Here is a 27,636-nt window from a genome sequence, read left to right on the forward strand (position 1 = left end):
TTAGGCTAAAATAAACATATTTTATCAAATAGACACCAGGGACATTTTTCTACTGTAGTGGTCAGAATATCATAGAAATATCACATACATTTAAAATAAGTATACAATATAATATACAATATAATTGTTTTTTAAATTATTGTAGTGTAATATTATAATTAGTACACTGAATTTTTTTTGTGCCTTTTTTTAAGATTTACAAATTGATTGGAACAAGGGAATGGACCATTTAGATAATGTGATTCATAAATTAAAAAAATGAAAATATTTAAATTTATTAATACAAATCACATAAACTAAATGGTCCATTCCCATGTTCTAGTATACAATTTTTTTTTTAATTAAGCTCTCTTTTTTTTACTCATTTAAAATTCTTAATTAATAGTATGAATAATATGTAAGGATTATTCAAATCAACTTGATGGAATTTTACTATACATAAATTTGTAAATCTTAAAGGCTTAACTTTTTTGTGTGTGTAATAGTGACGAGGTTTTCCGGTCAAACTGACTCTAGCTGGTTTTAAACCAATTAAAACAGGCAGAAAGTCTTAAATTCATAAAGTCATGGCATTAAATGTATTGCAAAAAATAAAATAACAAATGAATATCGTTCTCTAGTATTTTTGTCTTGTTTTTCAATACAGATATATCTAAACATCTTTAAATAAAACACATTTACTTGAGATGCAAATGTAAAATGCCTTGAAAAAAATTGAACAAAATATTGTTTTTTTGTACATTTTCTAATTGTAAATAATATTTTCATTTTAATAAACTGTAAATATATACTGTATACAGTAATTGCAATGTTTTACTAATGTAACCTTTGGAAACAAAGTCAGTAAGACATATAGGCTTTGAAACACAATGAGATTAAATTCAACCATGTTCTAGTATGAATCTCTCTCATTTCCTAAGACTATATTCAGGAGATAAAGCAGACTCCTGCTGCTCTGCTCCCATTCCCAAGCACCCATTCATTCATTGTCCTATATGCCAGACATGCTGCAAACGGCACCATTTATGTTTCTTTGTCTTCGGCCTGCTCGCATTCACATTCTTACCCTGTGTGAAACACAACAATATGACCTAATCAATATTCTTTTGTCTCCAGTCTTCACATTTACATGTTAAAAACAATCTGCCCCATCAACATCAACCTCCACACATCTACTCATCTTTGCACTTGTAATGTCAATCTATAAACATCACCAAGTTTCACCCAGTCATTTCTGAAATGTCTTTATAGAATTAAACTGATTATAAAATATTTAGGACTTAATGTGGTTTTTATGGGTCACTTGCTCACTTTACTTAAATACTCAATTATTATTCTGAATTGTAGGCCAAGTCATTTTTATTTTCTGCACATCTTTAAATTATATTGTCTCATTTTATTTTATTTTATGTTAAGGTCAACATCCAGATTAGGTTATGGTGACCAGATTTCTGAAATGGAGAATGGGGACATTTCCTAATTTAGTGGTCAAAATATCATTGAAATCTCAATTTTATGGAAAAAAAACAAAACACACACACTCAGAGAGACAAAAGATTTTTGAATGTGTTTGTTTTTATTTGTTGTGTCCATTCCATATGACCTACAATCATTAGAATTAGTAATTATTATGATGTTTGTAAGTAACTGGTTTTAATACAATTCCTCAAAAATCACATGAAAAGTTAAATAGTAATCATTGCAAATAGCAAAACAGTAAAGTAACAAAATTACAACTTCACAAAAATTGCCAAATTAAAACAAATATGAGATTATACGATAAAACTGTATTTACCATTTTTTTATGTTTTATAATTGTATTTTATGTTTTCCTTTTCACAAACTCTAGGTAGGCTATAGCCTAAAGTAATTGCAACTTTTTACAAATATACTCTTTGAAAGTGCTTGATCATAGTAACACACACTCAGAAACACACAGCCAGTTGTTGTTTTTTACACCTTTTCTTTTAGAGCTTCCAGCATTTAACAATAGCCAGGTATATAAAGACAAAAATACAAATAAATAGCCTAACTCAGATGAAAATATGGAAATGGTTACATTAATACATTTAACAGCTTTCTCGTTTTTCAGATTATAAATTGTCTTTAGGTATTGGAACTCGTTTCAAAATTAGAAATAGTGGTTTATGATACTTATGTATAATACATTTTGTTAACAAAAGTAACAAATTAAGCAAATAATAGTCCTCATGGAGAGACATGTAATAAGTGCAAAAGCCAAATTAAACATGGTAAAAACAAAGTCGAAAGCTGGGCATGATATGATGGTTTACACCTCTTATAATGCATAATCACGTTTTTGAATTATAATAAAGTTAGGCTCAAGATGGGCCTAAACTAGTTTCTACCCGTGACACCTGATACTGTTCTCAGCGCTGATCGGGGCCGTCCAATCACAGTCGTTTGCCATCAGTCGTAGCCCCTCCCCCTGTCTCTAAAACGGAAGCAGATTTCGCCTCCTGATGTCACTTCCACCCGCGCCATTAGCCGCCGCTTCCTTTGTTCAGAGAGTAGATAAGCTTCAGCACGCGCTTGCTCCACCAGCTCTGACTTCGCCTGATTTCTTCGCGAAAACCGTGATCAACATGGATGCTAATAACAAGAGGAAGAGCAGCAGCGGGGACAGTAAATATCTGCCGGAGTTACTGGCGGAGAAAGACAGTCTGGACTCCTCGTTCACGCACGCGATGAAACTCCTAAGTGCAGGTCAGTGCGTCTCTATTCACCATTAAACCAATCACGCAGAACTTCTCTAAAATGTTTAATATTGCGCTCGAGATGTGTGAAGGGTGGTTAGTTCATCTATACTCACCGGAGAGAGTTTCACGTGCGTCGGTGAAATGCGTGTTTGTAGGCCCGAGGCGGGGATTTGCTCCGGTAGGCCGCGTCGTGTTTTTCAACGCAAAGCTTTATGTATGGGGAGGATTTAGGTCTTTGTTTTTTGCGTTATGTTGAGTTTAATGTTGGGTATGTGGGAAATAACTATTTCTGCCGACCTGGACGTTCAGCTCCTGATATATTTTTCTCATACATTTTTGAGATTAATTTCGCCAGTTTATTGCACTTAGTATGTAACTAATTGCGTTTTTATCTGGCAGACAATGACTCTTTGTTTAATCCTGTTTCACATTGAGAATTAGGTCTCATTTGAACCACGTTGAAATCCATGTATTCATGGTTCGGCCACCAGGGGTTTCATCAAAGAGAACCGTTTCTGATTCAAAGGTTAAACAGAAAAAAAAAATGTGCATGCAACATAAGTTAAGTGCACTTAGGCCAATTGTAGAGTTCAATGAAGTTGAAAAGGTAGTTTTCAATGTATCAAATTAAGGCAGCATCACGTGCTTTTCCTTTGTGAAGAAGGGCAATCCCATAATTCCTCTGTGAGGAACCCCAAAATTGCAGACAAAGAGATGTGGATTGTGGATTTTTTTTTTAAAAATCTTTTATACATTAGTTTATTAAAAGTAGTTTTTCCTCTTTATGTATCTGAGTGAAACTGCTTCTCGAACAGAAATGCAGGGCAGGACTTTTGTTATTGGGAATTTGATTGAATCGTTCTCGTTTGCGGTGGCTGTGATCATGTGATCGACAGGTTTTCCCGCCCTCGCAGGGATTTATGCACCGTTAGGAAAGATGGCTGGATCTCTCCTACTATTTTTGACTAGACTATAATCTATTTGTTGAACAAATGTCTTCAGTTGCATAAATCTTAATCTTTAATTCTCACATTTCTTTACCGGCTTGTGCAAGTTTTTGGAATAAGTTTACAGATATAGAATGGGAATCTCTTGCTTAAACAATTTATCTAAAAGTCTATTAAATCATAGATAATTGCTAACCAATAAATTATAAATTTGCTCAATGTAAATTTTTTGTTGAAGATTTTGATATTTACGATTCATGGATTTCTAAAGATTCTATTGCATGCAAGACTCTTATGTTGTAATATAAGTTAGTATAAGCTTTGAGAGAATGTAAGGTGACCTTTTTTTAATTCAACTTTAATGTAAGCCCTATTTTTTTTGGTATAGTTTCTTGCAAATCAAACTAGAATTTGCATATATAAAAATATTAGTGTAACTTGTTTGCAACATGTTGGATACCACAGCACATTTTAGATTTGTCTTTCACACAGGAAACAGGTTTTGGTTTCATTCAAGAAAGCAGAATCCAGATTTGAGGGCCTGCAGTTGATGTTTATTTAAATCCATTAACCACAAGCATCAAAGGGCATACAAATCAACATCATCAGTCTTTATCATTCAATTAAATTAGTTTTTCCATTATCAAACCATTGTGATTTGGTCCGTCCTGACAGAAACTGGTACCATGTGACAACACTGTGCAGCTTCAGCAGTGACTGGTATAAAACTGGGGTTCTCAACTCGGCCCTCAAGATCCTCTTTCAGCTTCAGCTCTGATGATCTTTTGCCTGTAACTTACTAGTAATCCTGAAGACATGGATTAGCTTGTTCAGGTGTTTGATTATGTTGGAGCAAAACTCTGCAGGAAAGTGAATCTTGAGGGCCAGAGTTGAAGAGTTTCTGCTTAATTTGGTTTCTTTAACAAGCAAAGTTCTTTTAGTACTTTTGAAAAACATGCTCTACTCCTGAGCTCTGTGGGAAGAAAATGAAAGTTATTTTATATATATATATTTATATATTATTATTTTTTCTTTTTTCTATTACAATAACTGCAACCAGCTGGTAATTACACATTTAAATCAAAGTGCATGAAACAAAGTAACAGTTCTCAATTTGTGTCTGTTTGACGTTGTTTTTTTTTAGAATGTTTGCAACTTCTAGGATTCATGTGGCAATTCAAAATTGGACCATTTGTGACTGGATCACAACAAACCAAGTCACATGTCGCACGGGTGTATTTGTGGCAATAGCCAACAATACATTATGGGTCAAAATTATCGATTTTCTTTTATGCCAAAAATATTAGGATGTTAAGATCATGTTCCATGAAGATATTTTACCATCAATATAGAAAACATTTATTTTTTTTGTGAGTGAATGCAACACAATTGCGAGCATAAATGCACAACTCTAAAGGCAAGAGGACTTTTCTCAATGTTTCTTTTTTTTTTTTGCACTCAGATTCCAGATTTTAAAATAGTTGTCTCTGCCAAATATTGTCCTATCCTAACAAACCATACATCAATGGAACGTGTATTTATACAGTTTTCAGATGTATAAATCTAATTTATGAAAACTTGCCCATGTGACCAGGGTCCAGGGTCACATTTCTTCACTTTGCTGTGAGCTGATTGTTTTCTTTTCTTTTGCAGAGATTGAGAGGGTTCAGAAGGGTGAGCCTAAAAAAGAGTCCGAGACATACCTGGATCTGTTCACTGCCAAGAACGTAAGGGTGAAAGAGCGTGTGCTCATTCCCGTCAAGCAGTATCCTCGGGTAAGTCATGCGCTGTCAGTTCTCTATAATGCCAGGACATGTTGTTGAACGTTTGACTAATATTTTCGCATTTCTCCCGTCAGTTTAATTTCGTGGGGAAGATTCTGGGGCCGCAGGGCAGCACCATCAAACGTCTGCAGGAGGACACTGGGGCAAAGATCTCAGTGCTTGGCAAAGGATCCATGAGGGATAAGAACAAGGTAATGAACCAGTCTTTGCACTGCTAATGAGTTTACTGTTAAATGACCCGGTTACTAAAGCTTAAATTGTGAAACCTTCAGGAAGAGGAGCTGAGGAAGGGTGGTGATCCGAAGTATGCACACTTGGCCATGGAGCTGCACGTGCACATCGAGGTTTTTGCTCCCATTCCCGATTGTTACCTGCGTATGGCACATGCCATGGATGAGGTCAAGAAGTTCCTAATGCCTGTAAGTGTGAATGCAAGCCAACTTATACTTTTACATCTGACTTCCCCCCCCCCTTTTTTTTTTTTATCATAATCTATGCGTGAGCCGGTCACTGGAAGCTGTATTGGCCGATACGATCACTAAAATAAATACTACATGATTAATGGAGGTCTTCAAATAGACCTACTGGCGTTTAGCCATTTAAGGCATTTTAAGAATAAATGAAGAGACGAGAGATTATTGGCAAGCTACATGCAACATTCCATTCCCTCTCTTAAAGATGATTAGGAATAGCTTGGAGCTTGAATATAGCATTCCTGTGGGGGAAAAGAAGTCTATCAACAAAGTAAAACCACTGCATAGTCTTCACTGTTTTTAAGTCTTAAGCACGCCCTGCTGTTTAGCAACAGTATACTGCATTTATGGTAATCACTGATTTGGTAGTTAAGTTTAGGCTTTAAGCATTGCTGTTTAAATCTCTCTTCCTCTCACAATTTAATTGATCAGTCTATTCTTTTCTCTTGTGTCAGGTTGATGGTCTTGATGAGATGCATCCGGATGCTTTCATGGATCCAGGGTTTTTGAATGGCTCCCAGGATATGTCTGGCCACGGCAGAGGTCTCGGCCCTCCTGGCAGAGGTCGTGGTGGCCCACCACCCCCTAGGTGAGAACCACTGACAGATATGTAGCTAACAGAGGCTATATTTGATATGGAGTCATTGTTGTTGATCTGAACAATCATAAGTGTTTGGAGTGTATATGTAATACATTTTCTCGCAGGGGTCGCGGTATGCCCCCTCGTGGAGCACCACGTGGAGGAGCTCCAAGAGGAGGTCCAGGGCGCGGAGCTGCATCACGAGGAGCCCCCGTGGGACGGGGTGGTCCTCCACCCTCCACACCGACCAGAGGAGGAGGTGCCTCTCGATCAAGACCACCAGCCCAGACTCAGAGGATGACACCAGCATCTGCTCTCTCTCACCAACAGCACTCGGCCAAACCTGAAGCTTACGGGGAATATGTGAGTATATCCACAACACCAGCCATTGCTCCTGTTTTATATTCGCTGGCATTGGAAAGTTTGGGGCCAGTATGTAGTTATTAGAACATTATGTCTTAGAAAAAATAACGTTCAACAAAAATATTATTTTAAATAAATGCTGTACTTTTGAACATTCTGTTAAATATTTTTGTGCAAACCATCTTTAAGCATCAAATCATCATATTAGAATGATTTCTGAAGGATCATGTGAGACTGAAGACTGGAGTAATGATGCTGAAAATTCAGCTTTACCAACATGGGAACAAATTACATTTTAAATTGTACTCAAATAGAACAGTTATTTTAATACTAGTTTTGAATGCATGTCCTTTATTTGATGATACATACTTATTCAGTCACAACTAACCCATTCTGTTGGATCGAGCCAGTAATTTGTAACTTAAAGGCTTTGCAAGTCTTTATAAATGTTTGACATCTCCATTGTCTCCTATGCTTTCTCAGGCCTATGAAGAACAATATCCAGAGGCTGCCTATGAAGGATATGAGAGCTACTACAGTCAACCTGCACCACAGCCGTGAGTGCCCTTTCATCTCTTTCGTTAGATTTGAGAATTCTTTGATTTTAGTTTCCAAAAAGTTTCATTTAGTTTCAAGTTAAAATGTTTCCGAGAAAGTCGCATTGACTCAATGTAATCCTGTAACTTTCTGGCTGGCCGAAGTCCAAGTCCTGCCATGATTTAAGATTAAGACTCTGTTTAAAAATGGCTTTTGATTAATAGCTGTTCCTTTTTTCCTTCCACAGAGACACAGAGTATTATGACTACGGTCACGGTGAGGCACAGGAGACTTACGAGTCTTACAGTAAGACATGTTCTCGATTGTGCAGTGCGTAGAATGGTTATGTTGTACAACAGCTCTTATGTTAGATGTTTAGCATGCTTAAACTACAACAGCCAAGTGCCTAATGCAAGGAAAAGTACATATGATGCACTCATCCTTGAGTGAATATCCATGTTTAATGTGCATTTGTGTGTTTAGCAGAAGATGACTGGGAAGGCGCCGCTTGGGGTGGTGCTGGTGGAAAGGCACCGACTGCCCGCCAGGGCAAGTCATTTCGGGAACACCCGTATGGCAGATACTGAGAGCGTTCCGTCACTTCAATTGTTTGGGCAACCGCCTCCCCTTCGTAACTTCTTGTAACCACCTAAAGTAATTCTAGTTGTTTTTGTATCCTGTTTTGGTTAACACTCCCTTTTTAATATGAATCTACTCTTTACGTAGGACGACGACCATTTATAAGTTCAACATGACACGTTTTAGATTTGCGATTATATGCTGTGCTTATATTCTCTTTGCATTTTGTTTTACTTGTTTTTGTTGTTTTATTTCTTTTCTTTTAATGGTTAACTGTTTCTTCTCTGAAAAATTGATACCTGAATGCTAGATAATTAGCTGACGTCCATGTGTAAAGTGACTTGCTAAAAAAAGAGAGAAAATTGCCTGTTAATATCACTTAGATTTATTACCAACGCGCTTTTGTAAGGCATAACAAAAAAAAATTGAGGGATGCTCCAAAAAAAACAACCCATTAGTTCCTGTACAAACCAACATGTTACTTAGTTTTCAAAGAACAGATTCCATTTGGTTTGAGGCTATTTATTGTTTGAAAGTCTCGTGAAAAAAATTCAAAATTCGTATCATCTGATTCCTTTTGTTAAATGAGCAAAACAAATATCGCAAAGGTTCAAGTTTACTTCTAGACAGGTAAAAGTACAGCCCTCTCAAACCTTTGTACGTACAATATCCAAATATTAGACTTGTTTTTTGGTGTTTTTAGTTTTTCAGTTTCCGAAATATTAGCGATCTTGTGTGCATTGCCTAACTAGGGAACTAAATATGTCCAAAATGTGTCCCTATCAGTTTGTCAATAAAGCATAGTTTTCTTTTACAGCCTTCAAAACGTTTGTTTTTGACTTATTAAAGTTGTAATAGTCATCCTATATAAAACTGTCAACTGTTGCAAACTGTCAAAATTCTGCATGCATTTTATAACATCACAATATTTAGATAGAGAACTTTGTTTTGATGTTCAAAATATATTGTGTATAAACCGTTGATAAATAGCCTGCAATTAGCGTGGAGTTATTTGTATCAAGTAGATCGTGAAAAAGCTGCACCTTATGTCTTGTACAGGAACAATTGACATCAGAATAACATTAAAGACCAATATTTCCCAAATCTGTTACCTTGGTCCTCCAACAAGCTAATCTGAGTTGTTTTTGTATTTCTGAATAATTTAAAGGGGTCATATCTTTTTAAATCAGTTTATGCTTTTGATGGTCGTTGTGCTATGAAAAAATTCAGAGCTCAAAACTTTCAAGTAAATGAATTAAGTCGCCACAACGCCTATTCGGTGAGACTACTGGGACAAACTACGATGAAGTGTCTGCCTGTTTTTGGTGCAAAAACAAGTGGATTGATGTGACCTCTTTAACAATAGTCAACCTATTCAACATTAACCAATGATTTATACACAATAAGGAAATCCTGGCATTTTAATGTGTTTATACCTGTTTTAAAAGCGATAACCCTGTTGCAACCTCGCATCAGTCACTAAATCCCTCTGATGTCACAGACTCTACATGTTTGTCTTCTATTGAAAAGGATCTTGAGGTAAGACCTGCAGAGTCACCTCTAAAAGCACAGATAGATTCCCCTTTTTAAAAGGTAAAGTATACATGCACAAAACAATTTAGATGTTTGGTGCTCATATGGTAACTTTGCGTGCAAAACAACAAAAAAAAAGCAAAAGAAACGGCATGAGATGTATTGTCCAACCAGATCACTCAACACAAAGGCTTTCGTAGCCCAGGGTCAAAGTTTTGACCGTGAAGATGATTTCAAATGTTCAGTCTTACCTGACTTTCGCCGGCTTAAACGACAAAATTGGGAAAGATGGCGTAAAGTGTAATGCAAGCTTCAAAAAGGTAATATCAACCCTAAACTTCTCTCTTAGCACAACTGTTCATTCACTCATTTGTACACAATCATTGCAAATTCAAATTGCGTTGTTTACAAATTCCAAAAGTCAATATTCCTAAACCTGGATCATAACACATCATAAAACATTCAACTTTCTCAAAACAAGCTTAGTGTTATTTTTATGTGCAACTCTTGTTTTAAAAACAAATAGATTCTAGTTTTGTCAAAATTACACTGTTATTAAAAGTTTTCTTGTAGCTGTACAAAATAGACAAAAAAAAAATGTCCTCAAATTTTACAAGCATTAGATATTTGTGTAGAGCTGGACTTGTCTCTTTGTGAAATTGTCGTTTTTTGTGAGGTCTTGTGTACTAACTCTTCTCTTGTGTTGCTCAGTGACTGATGGCGAGAGCTTCTCTCCAGACTGGGTCTACTAGGCAGCTGCTACAGGTGAAGTGTGTAAATATTGAACGAGTTATCAGCGAGCAGTTTTTTAAATGTGCAAATACAAGAAATAATTGTGCACAAGAATTTATAAAACAACTTTCAATGGATCTGGTGGCTCCACTTTATATTAGGTCTTTAATTACGATGTACTATTCATCATTTGATGAAGTGTACCTGTTTTTACACTCATATTTTAAACACACCTGCATCTAATTACATCTGTAACTAATTTCTGTGATTCAGAGGTTTTTATGTCTTATTTTGAATTGGCTCTTTAAAAGAAAAAAAAGTTTGGTTATTTATGTGCTGTCACTTTATGTGACCCTGGATCACAAAACCAGTCAGAAGTCGCACGGGTATATTTGTGGCAATAGCCAACAATACATTGTATGGGTCAAAATTACAGATTTTTTTTTTTTCATTAAGATCATGTTTCCATGAAGATATTTAGTAAATTTCCTACCGTAAATGTATAAAACATTTATTTTTGTGAGTGCAGCACAATCGCGAACATAAATGGACAACTTTAAACATTGAGAGAATCACTGTAGTTTTTTTTTTTTTTTTTACACCATTAGATTCCAGATTTTCATATCGTCCTATCCTAACAAACCACACATCAATGGAGAGCTTATTTATTCAGAAGATGAATAAATCTCAATTTAAAAAAACTGACCCATGTGACTGGTTTTGTGGTCTATTAAAATATTAATTTGAGTACTTAATTTAAAAATAAATGTCAATATTAAAAATATTATTTCCAGTTTATTTTAGTGCTTCAACTTGTACTTCAGTTTATTGCTAAAGTAACTTGATTTCAGTTTTTCAACTAATATACATCTTATTTTCAATTAGCAAATGTTTTAAGGTATGTTGACATGCCTTTTTTTTTTTACATACAGACAAGAACATTGTCGATCTGCAGGTCAAACTTGTCTGTTAGTACATTGTGTAAACGTACCTTTCGTTAACTAACCCTGCTGTAACTGTATCTATATTTACACTGTTGACCGTATCCCACCTCACTAGCAGCAAAAGTTTTGCAATACAACATGTACCTAACCATATTTTAATTTATTTTGCCATAAGAACATGGTAATGAAACCTAATATAAAGTGGGACTGATTTGTGATTGAACTGCATTCATTGGCATAAACAAATGGATTCTTCATGGGTTTTGAACCTCAATTTCCATAAATAAGATTTGTCACCTTTGATCTTGATACTGAGATTTAAAGGTACAATATGCAAGAATTTTGCATTAAAATATCCCATAAGGCCAGTGTTATATATTTTAAGTTGATTACTTACAATATCCCAAATGTTTCCAACTATTTTTAAATCGTGAGAAAATTGCCATTTTAACCAAGGAAACGGGGCGTTAGAGCAGGGGGGAGCTGGGAGTCGACAGTCAATTGCGTCATATCCGCGTTACCCTCGGTTTCCGCTCGTACTGCGTGGATTCCTGGACAAATGCGGAAGTTGTAGTTGTAGCGTCTATCAAGCAACACATTAGCTTGTTTTGTGCAGTCGTTATGGAACACAATTATTCTTTACCGATTGCAGCTGGTTCTGTCGACAAAGCATGCTTAATTTTATATTTTCCGAATGTAGCATTCAGTAATATGTTTATGTTAGGGAAGTGTTATTGCTTTAGATTTGTGTTTAGTTTATTGACATTGTTTATCACGTCTGTTTATGGCCATGCGCATTCACCGTGGCAACCGCGACGGCACAAAACAGTTCAAAAATGAGAGCTCGGATCCACCGGTTTTCTTTCTCTGCGTCCAATTTTCTCTTCAGTCTCTCTCTCGTTCCAGCGCGCGGCTTAAAAGCGGTCTCTCCACGCGGATCACAGCAATAAGACACAGGTGTTCGTCATTTGCACTTGACCTACTTGCTCGTCTCTTCTCTCTCCCATTACAGACCGCGCTGAACCACGCCCCCCTCGCCACAAAAAGCATGTCATTATAAAAAAAGAACTTAGCCTCATCCATGAACGTGATTTTTCGATTCCCGTCTGACTGATTTACATCCACGGTGGAGTTTAAAACGACAGTTCCCATCATTCCACGCTCCTTCACATCGTCATCAAGCTACGTTGTTGTTGTTTGGAATATAGCGCCCTCTAGAGGCCAAAAATTCTTGCATATTGTAGCTTTAAATTGTTTTTTGTTTTGTTTTTGCTAATGAAGCCTGAATCCTGACAAACATTCTGCCCTTTTATTTTAGTCTTTTAGACTAAGAGTCTGACAAGGACATTTCTATATAATGCTACTTTCTAGTTATACTCCTGTCTAGGAGTTTGTTTTTTGTTTGTTTTTTGTCCAAATTCTTTTGTAAAGTGTTAAACAAGCTTGATGACGTTACATCCCGTTTCCTATTCCATAGCGAGTTCTTTCATGTTTTCTCTTGACTGGAATTGTTATGGGAAAAGTTCAAATTCATTGGACCAAAAATAATTGGTTCTCTAAAAGTAGATGTGTTTCTGTTGGACTCTGTGTATTGTATTATGAATGTGTTTTTTTAGTATGGTACGTGTAGCACCAAAGTTTACCTTGCTATTTTCTATGTAGCTAATTGGCATGCGTGTCAGTACATATCCTTGATCTTTTAGTGTGGAAATGCCAAGTCAGCAAGACGTTTTAAAGGTTTTGTTCCAGTGTGACTCACTTTGTCTACCACCTTTCTTTGTTTGTTGCAGGCTTTCGGTGCCATTTTGTACAGAAGAGGAAATTTACTGTACTTTTTTTATACAATCTTGTGTAATGTTTAGTGAACGAGTAATTTTTAATGTATTTTAAGTTGTCTTACTCTTTTTATACATGCATTTTTGGATCCCAATAAATGATTTTATACAGTTTTATTGAAGTTGTGAAATTTTAACTGAGAAAAATGTGTCTTGCTAAAGTTAATTGAATGTCTCCCAGTTGTAACTTACATTTCAGTAAGTTTAAGCTATTTTTGTTAAAAAAATTTAAGCTAAAACTGTCTAACGTATTGGATTTACATGAGTTGACAAGGAGTTGGTTACAATGTTTAAGGGGATTCATTTGGGGGATACAAGCCATTAGAAAATTGGCTACCCAGTGTTGTGGTGAACTGACTTTTTCCTGGTCATTTTAGTGTGACCACTTAGTGCTGCAATTGACCAATCAAAATTACAACAGTAGATGTTGCTGTGCAGTTGCCATGGCATTATTGGTCGTTACTGGGGTGTTGCGGATGTGCTGTCAACTCAGGTGAATTAAATGCATTGGGAGGAGTTCAGTAGGCTATTAAAGGTAGGATATAGGCAATTTTGGAAAAACTAGCTTTGAAAGCATAAGATCCACCCTCCCTTAAAGGATTAGTTCACCTCTGAAAATTTCCTGATAATTTACTCACCCCAATGCCATCCAAGATGTCCATGTCTGTCTTTCTTCAGTGTAAAAGAAATGTACGTTTTTTGAGAAACATTTCAGGATTTTTCTCCACACAATGGGCTTCAACGATCACCAGAATGTTGAAGTTCAAATCAATGCAGTTTCAAAGGAGTCTGCATGATCCCAGCTGAGGAATAGGGTCTTATCTAACGAAACAATCGGTCATTTTCTATAAAAAACTAATTTATTTACTTTTAACCACAATTGTGCGTCTTGTGCTGGTCTGTGACGTGCCAGGCATTGCGTCGTCATGTTGGAAAGGTCACGAGTCACGTCATCTAGGTTATTTGTCTGTACTCCGGTTCCAAAAAGTAGAAGGGCAAAAATTCCATCTCACTTCTCTTCCAACTTCAAAATCTTCCATCTTTTTTTTTTTCATGACCTTTCCAACCTGATGACGTAATACGTGGAGTGTCACAGACCAGCACAAGACGAACAATTGTGGTTAAGTGTATATATAGTTTTTTTTATAGAAAATGACTGATTTTGCTAGACAAGACCCTTATTTCTCGACTGGGATCGTGCAGAGGCCCTTTGAAACTGCGTTGATTTGAACTTCAACATTCTGGTTGCCATTGAAGTCAATGGACTTGGAAGACACACAATGGTGTGTAGAAAAATCCTGAAATGTTTTCCTCAGAATACTTAATTTATTTTCCACTCAAGAAAGACATGGACATCTTGGATGGCATTGGGGTCAGGAAATTTTCATTTTTGAGGTGAACTAGTCCTTTAAGAGAGTATCCAAAGCCACGCCCCATAAAGTGCATGAACATGTACAGCAGGGAGCAAGGCGTTTAATCACTTAATTTTAACAAGCGTACTGTTTGTGTTTTGGCATGGTGGCCAATATAAAAAAAAAACTGCTATACCTAATGCAGCAAAATCCTGTGTTTGGACCATGGTTGGTTCCAGATGTTACAAACACCTGTTTCTGATATTGAGGGTATTTTTGTCTCATCCATCACTTTTTTTCTTTTCTTTTTTCTTTTTCTTTTTTTCTTCTATATTAAGAAAAGCATCTCAAGCACAGTACAAGATTGTTACATACTTAAATGGAGGGAAAAAAGCAAAAATTAAACAAGCATAATAAATACTCACATTCGAATGAACATATAATCGCAGTAGCATAATAGCATATAAACAGTTAAATAAACCAGAGGGAATAAAAGGAAAAAATAGTTTTATCCAGAGCTTGTCTCCTTAAAATAATCAAAAAAAAAAAGGGGGGGCTCCAAGATTTCAAGAAAATTTTGGGTTTCATTCTAACTCCAAATTTAATCTTTTCAAGTTTGAGGGCAAAAAGTAGGTAAAAAAACCCCACTGATGGTAGGTTGGAGGAGATGGCAGCTTCCAATGAATTAGTATAAGTCTTAATCTAGCCAACAGTGTGCAAAGCGCAATATTATCCCTCTCTAAAGCTGTAAGTTTAACATTTTCCAGAAGGACCCCAAATAAAGCTGTCAATGGGTTGGGGACTATTACTCTGGTAAGAATTTCTGAAACACAACTAAAAATGTTTACGGGCAAAGCTCCGAACTTAAAAATACCGGAATAAATGTGAATTGGACAAAGAAAATGTATTTTTAAGTTGGTCAAATGAAGCAAAATTACTATGAATAAATAGCTGATCAATTGTAACTAGACCCTGTGACTTCCAAATAGTGAAAGCCCCATCAAAAAGAGAGGGTGCAAAGGAAGCGTTACTGGCAATGGGTGCAGCTGAAGAAAGACTCTAAGTCCAAATCCTCAGAGAGTGTTTAACAATTGGATTCTTAATTGAGATACTATGAGTAGGAGGGATAGAAGAACAGAGCAAAGCTGTCAATGCGACTGGGGAACAACAAACAGCCTCTATTTGAAGTCAATGGCCTCTATTTGCCTCTATTTGCACCCAGAGAGGTTTACACAGCTGCAAATCATGCCGGCACCAGTACAGTACGTTTCTTAAGTTGGCTGCCCAGTAATATGTTTGAAAGTTAGGCACAGCCAAACCTCCCACCTCTTTTGGCTTAACAAGATGCTTTAGACTTATTCGCCTTGGCTTGTTATTCCAAATAAATGACGAGATAGTCTTTTCCAGACATGAGAAAAATGACTTGGGAATAAATATGGGCAAACACTGAAATAGATATAAAAACTTGGGAAGAATGTTCATTTTAACTGCATTTTGTCCATCACAATTTTGAGAGTGAATCACACATGCAGATCGTTTTCAATCTGGAATAGATGTTTTCAACCTCGTTACCTGATTTGCTAATTGAGTGGGAGATTCCTGGAAAAACACAGAGCTCACCTGCATATTTGTAAGTGGACCCTAGTGGGGGGAAAAAAAGTATATTGTATTTGAAATGTATTCCCTTTTTCAATAGTACACTGGAAATATAATAACTGTACTCTGTACTCTTTAAATATATTAAAAGTATATTCGCAACATGCTTTTACCTATTTTCACAATACAACTTTTAACACACTTTAAAATAATTTGACTTTAGTATATTTTAGAAAAATACACTTGCAGTGAAAATTCTGTTTAGTTTTTAGTATTTGCACTTTATTAAAAAATATATTTTAGGTATATTTTAACTGTGCTGGAAATGATCATTGTAACCCAGCAAGCAATAGCCGTCATTCCACGGTCTAAGTTAATTATAGAACTGAAATAGTCCGGCTATATGAGTAACCCACTTCTAGCCAAAATAACCTTGAATTTGGTTACATGTCGTTTTTGCCAAAATATCTTGCGAGATATGACATTCCATCATGTAAGCAAAGTCAACAGTGATTACAAGGTGTTATTCTTGGGCATATGGTTAGACATCTATTAATTTTTCACAGAAAGTGAGCCTTGGTTTAGCCTAGGCGTCAGGGCTGTGTTTTTGGACGGCGATTAGACGTCTTTTAAATACAAAATCGCTGGCTGGGAACAATGCATTGAAAAGTATACTTTCAAAATACATTATAGTATACAGTAGTATTTTGTACAAAGTATAGCTAAGTTTTATTTGTCTAATAATGTACATTTGCTATTGAAGACAATGTAATTTGTAGTATTTGGAATAAGCCAAAGATATTAATGAGCCTATACTTTTTACTCAAATAGGCTATATCACACCACAATGGGCAAGTGGGCTCTCTCTCTCTCTCTCTCTCTGTCTCTTCCTCTTCCTACTGTCCTATCCTAATAAAATACCAAAAATTGTTTTTTTAAATAAAAATATACATAAATACACTTATGGTATATTGCTTGTATGTTTCGAAGACACTCGTAATGAATTTGTAGTACACTTTAATATCACTAATCAAGCATGTAATTAGTCCCTACACAGGCATATATACTTAACCAAGTATACTTGAAGTTGATCCAATTTAGTACACTAAATACACTTAAAGTTATGCTTTACTACAATTTAATTGTTACTAAAACGACAAAGGCACGAAGTTGGCAACGCTGGCTGGCAAGACTCCGCCCACACGCTGTTTGATTTCGATCGAAATCAATGTGCATCGACGCATCTCGCAGTCGCGTCTAATGTGCACAGACCAATCATTTGTCGCTGAAATCATTATCGCAGGACAGTGTTGTAAGAAGTTGGATTCTGACTCCTCAAATTGAGTTGCTTCAACTGCGGACTTAAAAGAACAGCTCGCTGCAACACAGCCATTTGGCTCACAAGTCTGAGGGGTAACTTACGTGTTTATTTCCCTCTCTTTTTTGCGTTCGTTCCATCACCATTGAACCAGAACTGTTTGCATGATTTACTGGCTTAAAGTAATCATCATCAGGAATGCTGCCGTCTCTTCTTCTGTTATGGATCTTACTGCGTTGCACAGGTTGGTAACGTTACAAGGATTTTATATGCGTTTTGTAACTTCGTGTTTCTCCTTACATGGACTTACTGTCCACGCTGAAACTAGGTGCTGTTTTAAACTATAGTGTATAATATATACAGGAGAGCTAGAAACCTAAACAATCACAGACGGGTTAAAAACTTTGTTTTTATTCTCTAGAAGTTTTGTTTGCATTTCCATGAGAGTCAAACTAAACCTAGTGGAACTGGGATATTTGCATGCGGTTTTTTAACCCTAGCTCATTCCAAATGAGCACGTCTACTTATCTAATGAAGTTAACTCTGTAGCTTAAACAAGTTTAGTAGAGTAAAAAAATTAAAAATAAACTCTTGCTGCTGTAGGCTATGCTTTTATCTCTGGTTGAGGACTTACAAAGAAAGTTTTCAAGTTTCCATAAACAGCCTGTGTGGTGTTGAGCGCATTTAGGCAGGTAGATTATACGGACAGAAAACCTTCAAAACGGGTTCTTATTCATGATTGTAATGTTTTCATTAAGACTATGATGAAACAGAGTAAACACCACTGTAAAAACTTAGAAAAGAGGTGCATTTGTAGTATTCTTTATTCACTAGCACTTTACAATAAAGTCTCATTTATTAACATTAGTTAATACTAATCAATATATTTACTAATACTGAGCAATATATATATATTTTTACAACATTAGAGCCTTTGTTAATGTTATTTAAGCTAATAAAAATGTTCATTAACTAATATTAACAGATACAACATTTGATCTTACAAATGTATTCGTAAATGCTGAGATTAACATTAACTAAGGTTAATAAGACGTATGTTGTTGATGTTAAGTAACGTATAGTTAACCTTATTGTTAAGTGTCGCCCTTTATTCTTTAAGGACACAGTAGTAAAGTTTCTTTTAATGATACATATTTATACTTATCCTTTTCCTAAGTTTAATATATATTTGAATCTGTTAGAAGTATGAGGACAGGTGGTTTTCAGTGAAAATGTTGTGATCCTTTTTTTAATATTCAAGATTGTATTTGTCATGTACACAATTTTTTTAATATATATATATATATATATGGATCTCCCAGTCACGTGACCCCTAGCCGCGTGTCAGCCATTTGGACGGAATACTTCAGCGCACCTACATACATGAGAATGCGGATTATCACATGTTTTATGGCTGCGAATTGATTAAAATAATGAATAATGGTCACTGTATTAATTATCTTGAGCCTGCTGAAATGTTCCTATAAATATATTTTCTTTCCAACTGTGCAATCTGAATAAAAAATAGGCTAAATATATTTATCCACTAAGCTGCAGCAGTCCTATGTCTTCCCATTAACAGTTTTTTTTTTTTTTTTTCTCTTTCTGACATTTCATACCTGTTGGGTTTACATTTTTTAATTAAATTGACTATAAAAAAGATTGCTTGTGTGTGCTGGTGTTTATTCCAGTCTTTTAAAATAGTTGAGTGAATGAATGCTCGCGAGGTGCCTGTAACGATGTTAAATAGGCTAACGTTAGGCTATTTAATGTAGGCTACACAGGGTAGAGGAGAACGACAGTCAACTTTGAATATTATAGCATTTTGGCCATTAACATATAAATAGTGAAAAGATTGACATTGAAAAATGACACAGAACGATTAAAATTTAATATTTAAATATTTAATCCAAATAAATAAATGTTCGTGGCTCGCACTGATGTTATTCATTTGTTCTCACACACTTCAGCGTCGCCGCCACTGGTTTAGACGAACACTGACCACTATCTAGCGCAGCGGCCGTCTAGGCAACTCTTCACGTCATGTCATCACAAAAAGAAATATACAAGAGTAAGATAAAGGAATTAGGAATCATAGATCCTTATAAAGCACCACAAGTTCTTTTTACAGGCATTAAATGTGTAGAAAAACTTCGTGACATTGAGTTCGGTGACATTTACAGCTAGGCTACCTTATTCACTTCCCATCACATTACACCGGAGCTTCATTAAAAGCATACAAAAGCTTAGCAGGCTATCGGTATCACGAGTCCGGATGGGTCAGCAACCCTTTGATTTGCATCCAACTGCACAGCATCGCTCATGCATGATAGAAGAATAGGTGAATATTTCGCGACGACCTGTAGTAGCCTATTATCACCATAGACAGTATATAAACGATTATCACCGGCGGTTTAGCATTTTCTATACATTCAAAATGGCTGCTCCAAATGGCGTGACGTCACGCGGGACGTCCCTATATATATATATATATATATATATATATATATATATATATATATATATATATATATATATATATATATATATTATGGAATATGGAATACAGCTTGCTGTGAAAGACTGCGTTAAATATAAATAAAATGAATGTTCATAATGATCTCAAAGTGTAGGCTAAATGTAGCCTAGTTTTTTTTTTTTTTTTTTGGAAAGTCGCTATTTTAAAAACAGCTGGCAGACATCTGTGGAGGTTCTCAAAAGGGTGTGAGTCTGCAGTTAATTACCCCAAAAAAACCAGAATGAATTAGCCAGACACATTGTTTTATGGGCTGCCTTAGACAAATAAACTTGACTATAGGAAAACAGAAGCTGTCTTGACACTGCTAATGTTTTGGTTTTAATGGGAGACGCTGACATGATAAATGCATTGGGGGAAGAAAGAAAGTTCTTTCGGCATTTTGACATGAGGGTGAGTGAATAATTACACAACTTTTGAGTGAACTATCTTTTAAACAGCCCGTAAATGAAAGTAATTGTTAATTTGAGTGTATATTTCAGCTGAGAATAAGACCTCACGTTCAGAATCGTGGCTTGGATGACTGAGCATCAGTATGGTTCGTGGTTACTGTGATTTTTTCTTTTCCATATAAGACATGTTCCTGTCTGAAAACATAGTCTTAACCCTAACCCTACCCGTAACTTGTACCTAAATCCGAGGGAAATGATAGGTGAATAACACTGATGTAGAAGCACCTAACCCTGGTTGTAAACATAAACTTGACATCAACTGGAAACTTGTCACTCAAATCTGAAGTTGTTCCAGGAAAACTAAAGATGTTGATCCAGGAGCATGTTGTACTTGGTGGAATCACATTCACCGTAGTGAACAATGAAAAAAAAAAGACTATATTTCATAGTTTGAGGCACAAACTCAGTCCTTATACTTTCTTTTCTTTTCTTGTCATTTGTAATGCCGATAACAAGAGAAGAGTTATATCCTGTATGTGGAATAGACTGATAAGCGTTCACAGACGATGTGCTCAGGGTCACTTCTCACCAAGACTAAACTTTTGTCAGTTATTTATATTGCTATTTTTAACCACAACTCATTCTATTCGCAACTTGCACATGCTGTATGTTTGAGTAATGCGTGTTGGCCTCATCTTGCGTTTCTTTAGAGACTGCATGCCTGCTGTGTCGTTTTTTTTGTTATCTTCTTTTGTGGTTTTGCTCTTTGCCATTTGCTGATGTCATGCCTGTTAACAAAGAAACCCTGTTACTGTTTCATCCAGCTTTTTGAGTCCAAAATGCTTTCAAATGATAGTAATTTGCAGCTGTTTTGATGCCTTTTTGCCATTTGGCGCAATAATTAAAGTAGCACCAGCTTTTTCACACAAAGAGAGAGAGAGAAAAAAAGTAATTAGTCCAAACAGTGGGCCAGTTGAACATCTGAACGTCGTCTTCAACGTTTTGTTGAACAAAAATGTCTTTGTTGTGTCTCAATGGAACTACTGTTCAGTTTGGTGTCAGTAAGTTTTCTTGTTTTGTTTTTTTTAAGAAAGAAAGATTTTGATTCAGCAAGAAGGCATTCAATTTATCACAACACTTTTTGTGTAACGGTGTTTATATGCTTTTGACTGCAGTATGATATATTTAGAGGCCAGTGGGGGTAATGCGCAACAAACTTTTTGTAAAATATTCTGTATTCTGTAAAACAACCCGGGTTGCATTGCTTCCGGTTCAGGTCTTTTGTATATGCTTCGTCAAATATATAGCCGTTTTTTAAAAGATGCATTCAAAGGAACGAGCAAAGATGAGCTTAACATATGCATATTGATATCTAAAAGTTTTTTATTTCACTTCTCACTGACATTTAGATATTTAAATTGTATAAAATGCCAACCATATCCATAGTCAGTATTGCCATCGGTTCGTACTGCCATTAACACTTTCTCCGACAATTGGATGCAATAAGACCTTTTTTCCTGTTGGTTCATGTGATGTTTGTAGCAACTATGTAATAACAAAGCATAATATAATAACTGCACATAATGTAATAGGTATTACATTATTAATGTAATAAAAATGTTTATAATATAATAATTTTGTCATAATCTTGAGCTCATAATGTAAAATGATTTTCCAAAGTAATTTCCAAATGAAATGTATTACATAATGAACACACTGTAGCAACTTATAATGTAATAATAGTTTAGAACGTGCTATTTTAGGGGGCGTGAAGTAATTACAGGCAATACCAGCACATACTGTATAAGTGAAACAATTATACATTGACATTGCAATTGCAGTTATGGCATGACTGTATGACTTTTTTTTTTTTCTGTGGGACAATATTTTGATAATGTTTCAGTGTTTTAATTAACTAATTCTAATTTTGTATTTTGGGCCACATCGGTCTTTATTATATCTCATTTTGTGTTCTGCAGAAAAAAGTTTGGAACAACAGTGTAATTAAATGATGGTATGATTTTTATTTTGGGTGAACTATCCCTTTAATTATTTCTCTTAAGATATTTTAAAAACGGATTTAAAACCGTTTTTTATAGAACATTTATACTCAAACGTCAGCAAACTAATGAAATTACAAGCTCAGCTGTGTCTGGTAACCTTTAGGAGGATTAATTAGATCTCTAGTCATGGGGCTCATAATGAACAACATCTCGCTGTGCTGGTGTGGCAACAGAACACAGAGGAGGGCTTTGAAGAGTGCAGACAGGTAAACAAGGCTTCTCAGAAATGACAGCTTTCCATGAAATGCAGGCTGTGTAACGGAGACACTCGCACCATCCACTCAGCCATCAGCACCAGGGGCCTGTACCATGAAGCCGGTTTAGGTGGCTAGCCAGCTATGTTTCAGTTTAGTTTCCGCCAACCCTGGGTTTTAGGTACTATGAAAGTAGCTTGGCTTTAATCGGTGTTCGTCGCCATGGTATCTTACGCTGCACGGCTAACCTGCTCCGGAGCAGGCTATGTTCTGGATTCGAGATCTCAGACTGAAGTTTGACCAATCAGCTGAGAGCAAAGAAACATATAGGTGACGTAACTTATTCCCAGTGTCTGTTACAATGACCTTTTCTTCCAAATCCGGTGGACATCTCAGCGCAAATTGTTTGACGAGCACTTCGTAGAGAAAGAGTTTATAGCCAGACAAAATCCCCTTTCCTTTCCTGATAGTTACTTGTATGAAAGATACAGATTTTCCGCGGAAGGAATGTCTTATCTTTGCGAACTTCTTGAGCCGCACATAAAGAATTTAACACGTCGAATTCATGCACTACTGTACCGCAAATGGTATTGCGTTGCGTTTTTTTGCAAGTGGTATACTTGCACGGTGACTCACAGAAGCTAGGGGAAAACATGGTTTGTCGAACCATTCGCAAGGAGGTCCTCGCTCTGCAGGAGTACATGAATAGTTTCATTCATAGTGTTCCCCGGACATTTATCGACCATGTCCATAAAAGAGGGCTTTTATAAAATTGCCGGTAAGATATATTGATAGGGTGACATCACATGAACACTTTTTTTCTTTTTTTTCAAAAAGCAAATTTCACAAATGTACTATACAATGTTAAGAATTATTTTAAATCTTTATTATTATTCTGTTAATCTTATGATAGGATTCCCTAGAGTCATTGCTACATGTATGCAGTCTATTGCTCCAATCTCCACTGCTCTAAGGGAATATGAGGCAGATTATGTTAATAGGAAGTCCTATCACAGCCTTAATGTTCAGGTAGAGATGATGTGAATATGTGAGATGATTATTTTCTGTGAGATGAATTTTTAAATGAATAGTAACATTAACAGATATAACAATGATCTACTAAACATTTCATCTGCAGACGACTTGTGGTCATGAACGTACAAGTTTGGATGCCAAATGGCCTGGCTTTTCCAGTGCTTGTCTCACAAATTTTCCGTGAGTCTGTGTTGTGTCAGCGCTTTGAAGAAAGCAAGTTAAATTTGGTACAGTACAAAACTGTTAATTTGAACTGAGATCGAAAAACCTACACAATAACCCCCTATCATGACCCTCAGACAGGGCCACAGCACCGCTTCAATGTGGCCCTCAGTAAAACCAGAGTGAAGATAGAGATGACATTTGGCATCCTAAAGGCACATTTCAACTGTGTTCGGCGCTTAAGAGTCACCAGAGCGGGTATCACAGATAGTGGCTGCATGTGCCATTCTGCACAATATAGCCACCATTAGAAAGGAGCGAGAAACACCACAAAACCAGCCAATTCAAATTCAATCAGCATAAGGCTCCAAGAGCCATTTGGGTCCGAAAGCCATTTGCAGAACAAAAGGTGAGATTCTCAGTGAATCATTCGTGTGCTAAACCCATCAGTCTGAGTGAAACTGGGGCTTCAAGAGCCATTTACAGACAATAAGGAGAAAACAGGAAAGGCAACTTTGCTGAGCAGAATCATTATCTTACCCTTAAACACTAAATACAATATTCTTTACCGTGATGTTATGTAAGGAAGCATATTTGAAATAGATTCTTAAATTTGAATCCTTCACCACCCAGCTGGTGCAGATGTAGATGCAATCACCATACAATATTACACTTAATAAAAGCACATTGAAACTGCAGATAGGTCTCAAACTGTTTTATTGGTTTTGTGGGATGAGAGGGAGAAAGAGAAAGTTGCATTAATAAATATTCATACTAAAGTGTTGCTTGGTTAAATAAGTTCACATACTGAGATCAGTTTTATCCAGCTGTTTGATCTCCAAATTTTTTTTTTTTTTTTTTGGAGCCTCCTCAGCTCACAGTCTCCTTTAGTGAACATTCTAGTTCGAGACTCCTTTAGTGTGCAGTCTAGTTCGAGGCTCCTTTTGTACAGGGCCCTGACTGAGTCTGTTTCCACCTGAAACATAATTCCACCACAAACATGATCATTACAAGTTTTCTGGAGGCTCATCAAATCACAAAAAGTTCCTTGACTTCCTACAAACACAGGACTGACTGTAATTTATGTCAAGGGTTTTAAATCCTTACCTTGTTCACATTTCTTCTGAAGCCCATTGAGGTAGAGGCCTCAGTTTCTGGGGCAGGTTGTGAAAAATCCTACAATAAAAGAGATGTGTAAGGGCCAGTCCCTTTTTTATGCCACACATTCAAATGTTTGCCAAAAAAGCCCAGTGCCCAATAAAAAGCCCAGTGCATTCACATCAGCAACTGTCTGAGAACACACAGACAGTGTGTCTTCATTTCCTCCACCCTAATAAATAAAAATAGGCCAATGTAAAGCATAACTGTTGTAAAGCAGGTTATGTTTGGTGTTCTGTCTGCTGCATACTGACCGCTGTGTGGGAGACTGTGTGTATGGCTTCAACAGGGACACTGTATTTCCCTCTACTGCAGAACATGTCAGCCATATTTAAAACTTCAAAAAAGTAGTAATGTATTGCACACGTACCCAGTGTTACTTGCTTAGAGGAGCCAGCACCAGGGTCAGATTGTACAGCACCTGTAATCCCATCCATAATCGACCGTCCCTTATTGCCTAGAGCCAGCTCCTCCACCAGTGTATTATGGTTTTCTGAATTTAACTCTTAATTTCTGTTTGCTGCAAACAAGTGTTTGTGATCAAATGTTCACAAAAGTAATAAAAGGTTGTGGTAAATACTCACCACTTTGAATTATATTTTTATATTTTGTCTTTATCTGCTGCCAAGAACATTTGAAGTTGGGGTTGCATCTAAAAATCAATGAATATTAATCTTTCTTAGTACATGCACATTTTTATATATTATAAAAATAGGCTATATTACACGTATAGGCTACACATATACATCATTTTACATAAATATAGAACGTATGTTGAACTTACACATTACAATCAGCAATCTTTCTCCAACAGTCTTCTCTTGCTTTGGCAGCAGAGACCGTATTGTTTCGAGCTTGGAATACATATTTAAATTCATCGTAATGATGAATTTGATGATTGATTATCTCTTGCTCCTACGCGGAAAAATATATCGCTCTCGCTTTACCCGCGATTGGTTGTTCAGTGTCGACGTCACTCTTTTATGTGCACGCGCGCGTGGAGTAATCATAGCTTAAGATCAAAGCCTGAGTTGACAGAGAAAGTCGATGAGCTGCATCATGGTACCAATAAATCCTGATAGCATCGGTTTGGTTTTGTCAACTCAAAACTAATCCTGTAACCCCGAGTTTGTTCAGCTACCTTCATGGTACAGGCCCCGATCTTCGTCTTCGTCTTCGTCTTCTTCATTGGTCTGCAGTCTTTGGATCCTCATTACCTCCCTGTGTCTTCGTTCCCTGATCTACATCATCATCGACTTCACTTCCTTCATCTTCATTTGCGTTACAGTCAACTCTACGTGTCATCTAGTAATACCATCCTTCACCTGTTGTGTTCTGTTATGCTCCCGCTCCACAAAAAGCACTACATAAAATCATTCGCGCGTAACGGGCTTAACGCGCCAGACCCTGAATTCGCTCCATTCGCGCGTCTACCACGCCGCGCTCTACGCCTCATTCGCGCAGCAGGAATTTTTTACGCGCGTGGACGCGCTATTCGCATCCGGTGTGAACCATAGATAGACTGTAAAAAATATGGACAAAGCGTCTGTGACGTCACCCATTGACTTTCTGAAGAACGGGTTTGAAGCCGTTTATGGGGGGTACGGGCGGCGCCATCTTGGAAAATCTTGGGAAATCCTAACCCCGCCCACCTTCTAACGCAGCGCGCGTCACTCAGCTCGCTCTGCTACTTCGGTTATCTCTGTGTATATTTTAGGCAACGAAATATGTTATAATACACCATACGAACTCTTTTGTTTTCATTTAAAGAAATCTTAAACATTATAGCCACACAAATGTGGTTCAGGCAACGCATATTGATTATATTCAACTGCACATAACGTTTGCCTATTTATGAAAAAAACAAAATATAAAACACAAACCTGCCTCTTTTCATTTTAAATATAATATAAAAATATTACACATTTTATGGTCCAGGCAATATGTGCATTTGTACTAAACAACAGATTTTGCAGTAAACAACATTACAGATCATCTTCGTTGTATTAAAATTTAAAATGACAAAACTCAACCCAGTCTCTTAAATTTCAGTTTTATCAATATTAGCCATTATAAAAGTATACGTAAAAGGTATAAGAAGCTATACAAATAAAGCAAACAATTCAGTCAAACATACAAAGTCAGCGCTCTATAGTCTATACATCGGTAAAGTTAAATAGCTTATAAAGTTATGAAACTTCCCCTCAGCCAAAACGATTGCCCAGGGAAAAAAATTTAGATTCACGAGACCAAAAATCGCCCATTAGATATACACAAGACGATATAGATACACAATATCTCATGTTTAACCACTAAAGAGACGCCAGAGTCCGCGGCATTGGCGGCAAACCTCATAACGTCAAGCCGATGAAAGACTGCTCCAGGTGGGGTAACGTTACATGAACGCCGAGCGCCCGGTCATCGCTGGATCAACTGGATAAAATTTTCATAAATCTTTAAATAAACCACAGATTTGAGCTTTAAACAACTACATTCTCGCCTGAAAAACTCTTAAAACTACATTTCATGAGACATAAACAGTAGTATTATATGTCAACTGTATATGTCGCTTCTTGTTGTCATTCTCCGTGGACGTGGCGCTGCCTTGTCAGCTGTCAATCAAGCTGTCACTCAAAGTTAACCACGCCCTTATTGTCATATATTTTATATCTAAATACGATCTAAACTAACAAGTTAGAAAAAAATTCACCCCCCTCACAGTTGTCAGGCACTCGGAAGCTATCGAAAAATACAATAAAAGTCCATGGGACCAACCTGTAAAAACATGAATTTATGCTGTGAA

General features: G+C 36.5%; 3 protein-coding genes and 1 long non-coding RNA gene across 12 annotated transcripts in view; 2 read left to right on the top strand and 2 right to left on the bottom strand.

Annotated features, from left to right (window-relative positions):
• The window catches only part of mgst3b (microsomal glutathione S-transferase 3b), a 258,907-nt gene extending 244,171 nt beyond the window's left edge, over window positions 1-14,736 (bottom strand). Inside the window, exon 1 of the mRNA XM_084391939.1 lies at window positions 14,726-14,736. The gene's annotated coding sequence lies outside the window, so the exon portion shown is untranslated. The remainder of the gene's footprint in view (window positions 1-14,725) is intronic.
• On the top strand, window positions 2,470-13,141 carry khdrbs1a (KH domain containing, RNA binding, signal transduction associated 1a). Of its 8 annotated transcripts, none has more exons than XR_014625658.1 (11): window positions 2,470-2,727; window positions 5,321-5,442; window positions 5,526-5,642; window positions 5,724-5,870; window positions 6,380-6,513; window positions 6,630-6,867; window positions 7,351-7,424; window positions 7,652-7,710; window positions 7,888-8,058; window positions 10,228-10,281; window positions 12,983-13,141. XR_014625658.1 is itself a non-coding variant. In XM_084392325.1 (9 exons), exons 1-9 carry the CDS (start codon window positions 2,484-2,486, stop codon window positions 7,989-7,991), a joined length of 1,239 nt encoding a protein of 412 aa, XP_084248451.1. In that variant the 5' UTR covers window positions 2,470-2,483; the 3' UTR covers window positions 7,992-8,809. The 8 variants fall into 8 exon arrangements, 4 of the variants coding, with proteins under 4 accessions (XP_084248451.1, XP_084248452.1, XP_084248454.1 ...); XR_014625659.1 differs by having other exon boundaries at window positions 7,891-8,058; XR_014625660.1 differs by having other exon boundaries at window positions 2,480-2,727; window positions 7,652-7,680.
• Window positions 14,737-17,177: 2,441 nt separating the features above from the next.
• Window positions 17,178-27,636, top strand: part of LOC311279891 (V-set domain-containing T-cell activation inhibitor 1) — a 57,615-nt gene continuing 47,156 nt past the window's right edge. The window contains exon 1 of one of the 2 annotated variants that reach the window (XM_084391679.1): window positions 17,178-17,537. In XM_084391679.1, coding sequence (XP_084247805.1) covers window positions 17,492-17,537 — 46 coding nt within the window. In that variant the 5' untranslated portion in view covers window positions 17,178-17,491. The remainder of the gene's footprint in view (window positions 17,538-27,636) is intronic. The other variant, XM_084391678.1, reaches the window with a different exon arrangement.
• LOC311279893 lies at window positions 24,633-26,684 on the bottom strand. The gene is made up of 3 exons (XR_014625597.1): window positions 25,204-26,684; window positions 24,783-24,851; window positions 24,633-24,651 (listed from the first exon to the last, which is right to left on the bottom strand). It is a non-coding gene; the product is annotated as an uncharacterized lncRNA (long non-coding RNA).

Source organism: Rutilus rutilus, assembly GCF_951802725.1.
Source record: "Rutilus rutilus genome assembly, chromosome: 20".
In the NCBI taxonomy this organism is placed as follows: Eukaryota; Metazoa; Chordata; class Actinopteri; order Cypriniformes; family Leuciscidae; genus Rutilus; species Rutilus rutilus.

What these genes read in the sequence shown, in the direction of transcription:
- khdrbs1a (XM_084392325.1), top strand. Translation starts at nt 2,484, where the DNA reads ATGTCACTTCCACCCGCGCCATTAGCCGCCGCTTCCTTTGTTCAGAGA. An exon ending in GATGAAACTCCTAAGTGCAG is followed by an intron (nt 2,728 to 5,320) that starts GTCAGTGCGTCT and finishes TTTCTTTTGCAG; the next exon opens with AGATTGAGAGGGTTCAGAAG. An exon ending in CCATGAGGGATAAGAACAAG is followed by an intron (nt 5,643 to 5,723) that starts GTAATGAACCAG and finishes TGAAACCTTCAG; the next exon opens with GAAGAGGAGCTGAGGAAGGG.